General features: G+C 47.8%; 1 protein-coding gene across 1 annotated transcript in view; it reads left to right on the top strand.

The window, feature by feature from the left end:
* The first annotated feature begins 1136 nt into the window (after positions 1-1136).
* Positions 1137-1968, top strand: part of kcnn2 (potassium calcium-activated channel subfamily N member 2) — a 32248-nt gene continuing 31416 nt past the window's right edge. Inside the window, exon 1 of the mRNA XM_008324409.3 lies at positions 1137-1938. Within this exon, the coding sequence (XP_008322631.1) occupies positions 1526-1938 (413 nt within the window). The 5' untranslated portion in view covers positions 1137-1525. The remainder of the gene's footprint in view (positions 1939-1968) is intronic.

The following is a 1968-nucleotide window of genomic DNA, read 5'->3' as shown; positions in this document are numbered from 1 at the left end:
ATGTGATACAAGGAGCCAGCCAATGAGGAGTAAGTGCGCATTGCGATCCTGTGCAGGAGGATTCTTGGTAGTGATCAATGGCTGAGTGGAGCTGTCCGCGGTGCTGAAAGTTACTTCGTGATGGACTGCCCTTCAACACAAGGGACAGCGTCGCTTTTATCAGATCTCTCTCTCTCTCTGTGACGTTCTAAGCACCATAGAAACAACGCAGTCTTAAAGACAAAGTCAAGTCTGACATAACAACGTTAGAACTTTACCCCCAACAAAACCTTGTGAGCGAACTGTGCAGCCCTGGCTGAAACATAGGACCGGAAACTCCACAGCGTGAAACCAGCCCCGTGACTGAATGTGTCGCTTGTGCATGATCGGGACCCGGCTGTGGTTTATGTCTGCACAGCTGTTCAATCTCAGACAGTTGACTGGATTTCCTCCGGGTGATATAACTCTTCTGCTCCATTAATAACGCAGCCACCAGCGGTCACATCAATCTGCGGCTGGAGTCAGACACCCGCCTCGGTCATATGAGTGCACGCCACAGCCCCGCGCGGTCACATGGTCGGCAGCCAATGAGCTGAATGAGTATGTTGTAAATCAGCGGTCGTAGACCGAGTGTGTGTGCGCGAACGCGCGCGCGTGTGTTTAGTGCAACGTGGATGAAACGGGGAATGGTCTGGACGGAAGAAGAGAAGTAATCAAATACAGAAACACACACTATTAGAAGGACATTGTTTACCAAGGTTTTTTTTTTTTTTTTTTTTTTTTGCCCACATGTGTAAAACCAGTCAGATCTAGAATTCAGAGGATGATTTGGTTGTCGTTGATGTGGTTCGAAAGTAAATAAAAAGTTTTAGGTGGAGTTTATTAAGGACGTTGTCTTACTTGAAAGACTTCCTATTAGCTTTACTTCTCTGATAAGAGAAAAACTGTCAGTTTTCAAGTCTAAGAAAATCCATTTGTCAAATCATACATTCTGATTTATCTTTGTTTGCAACGAATACTTTTTTTTTTTACAATGATTCGTGAGAGAGTTAATTGTAGAAAGTACAGGAATTTGTAGAATACTGGTCACCATGTCCTAACATGTCAAAAAGTAGTTTTAAAAAATCAACATTCTGTTGGATTTTATTTGCACGTTGTTTTTTTGTTTATTGTCAGTTTCCTTTGGTTTTGTTTCAGGAAGAACTTTACTGGTTTGTTTGTGTACTTTTTCCTGAAGTTGTGCAATAAATATAGCAAAGACACGGCACTATTAACACCGCAAGTCTAACAAAGGTCATGGCTGAGTGTAGTTGGAGTTGATCCTCATAGAGTGAGGTTGGGCTTCTCGTCCCACGGTTCATGACCATGACGTCGCGCCTCTTGTTTTGGTGTTCTCTGCCCAGTGCTCTGCACCTCTCACATTCTGCCGAAGCCGAAATGGATCCTTGCATGCGGCGGCTCCGTCCTCTCCCAAGTACCATAAGGCCTTTCGCGGATCACTGTGTGGTACCCTGCTGCTGCTGCTGCTTTAAACAGCAGCACTGACATGGAAACCCCTTTGCTGCTGCAGAACGATTTGCAGCAGCAGCATCAGCAGCAGCAGCTCCAGCAGCACGACAAGTACCAGCACTATAATAACTGCGGGCGGGAGGAGGCGGAGGATCGGCTCGGCAAGCAGCAGCAGCAGCAGCAGCACGACCAGTGGTGCACCTGCAACAACTGCTGCTGCACCTGTGATGCGAGGAAAAGCCTCGTCTTTATCCGCGGGACATCAGCGACCACTGTGGGAACTTTGAGGACACCCTCGGAGACGTCTTCCAGGCAAGGCTGCCACTACAGCGTCTGCCAGATCACACCTTCTAGTCATGGTAGTTCATCTAGACATCATCATCATCATCATCCTCAACACAACCAGCTTCAGCTTCAGCAGCAGCAGCAGCAGCAGCATTGCCGCGGTCGGCAGCGGGGCAGCCTGGGCAGCAGCCGCCG

Source organism: Cynoglossus semilaevis, chromosome 14, assembly GCF_000523025.1.
Source record: "Cynoglossus semilaevis isolate Cse_v1.0 chromosome 14, Cse_v1.0, whole genome shotgun sequence".
NCBI classification, from domain to species: domain Eukaryota; kingdom Metazoa; phylum Chordata; class Actinopteri; order Pleuronectiformes; family Cynoglossidae; genus Cynoglossus; species Cynoglossus semilaevis.
This window is presented reverse-complemented; position numbering and strand designations above follow the sequence as displayed.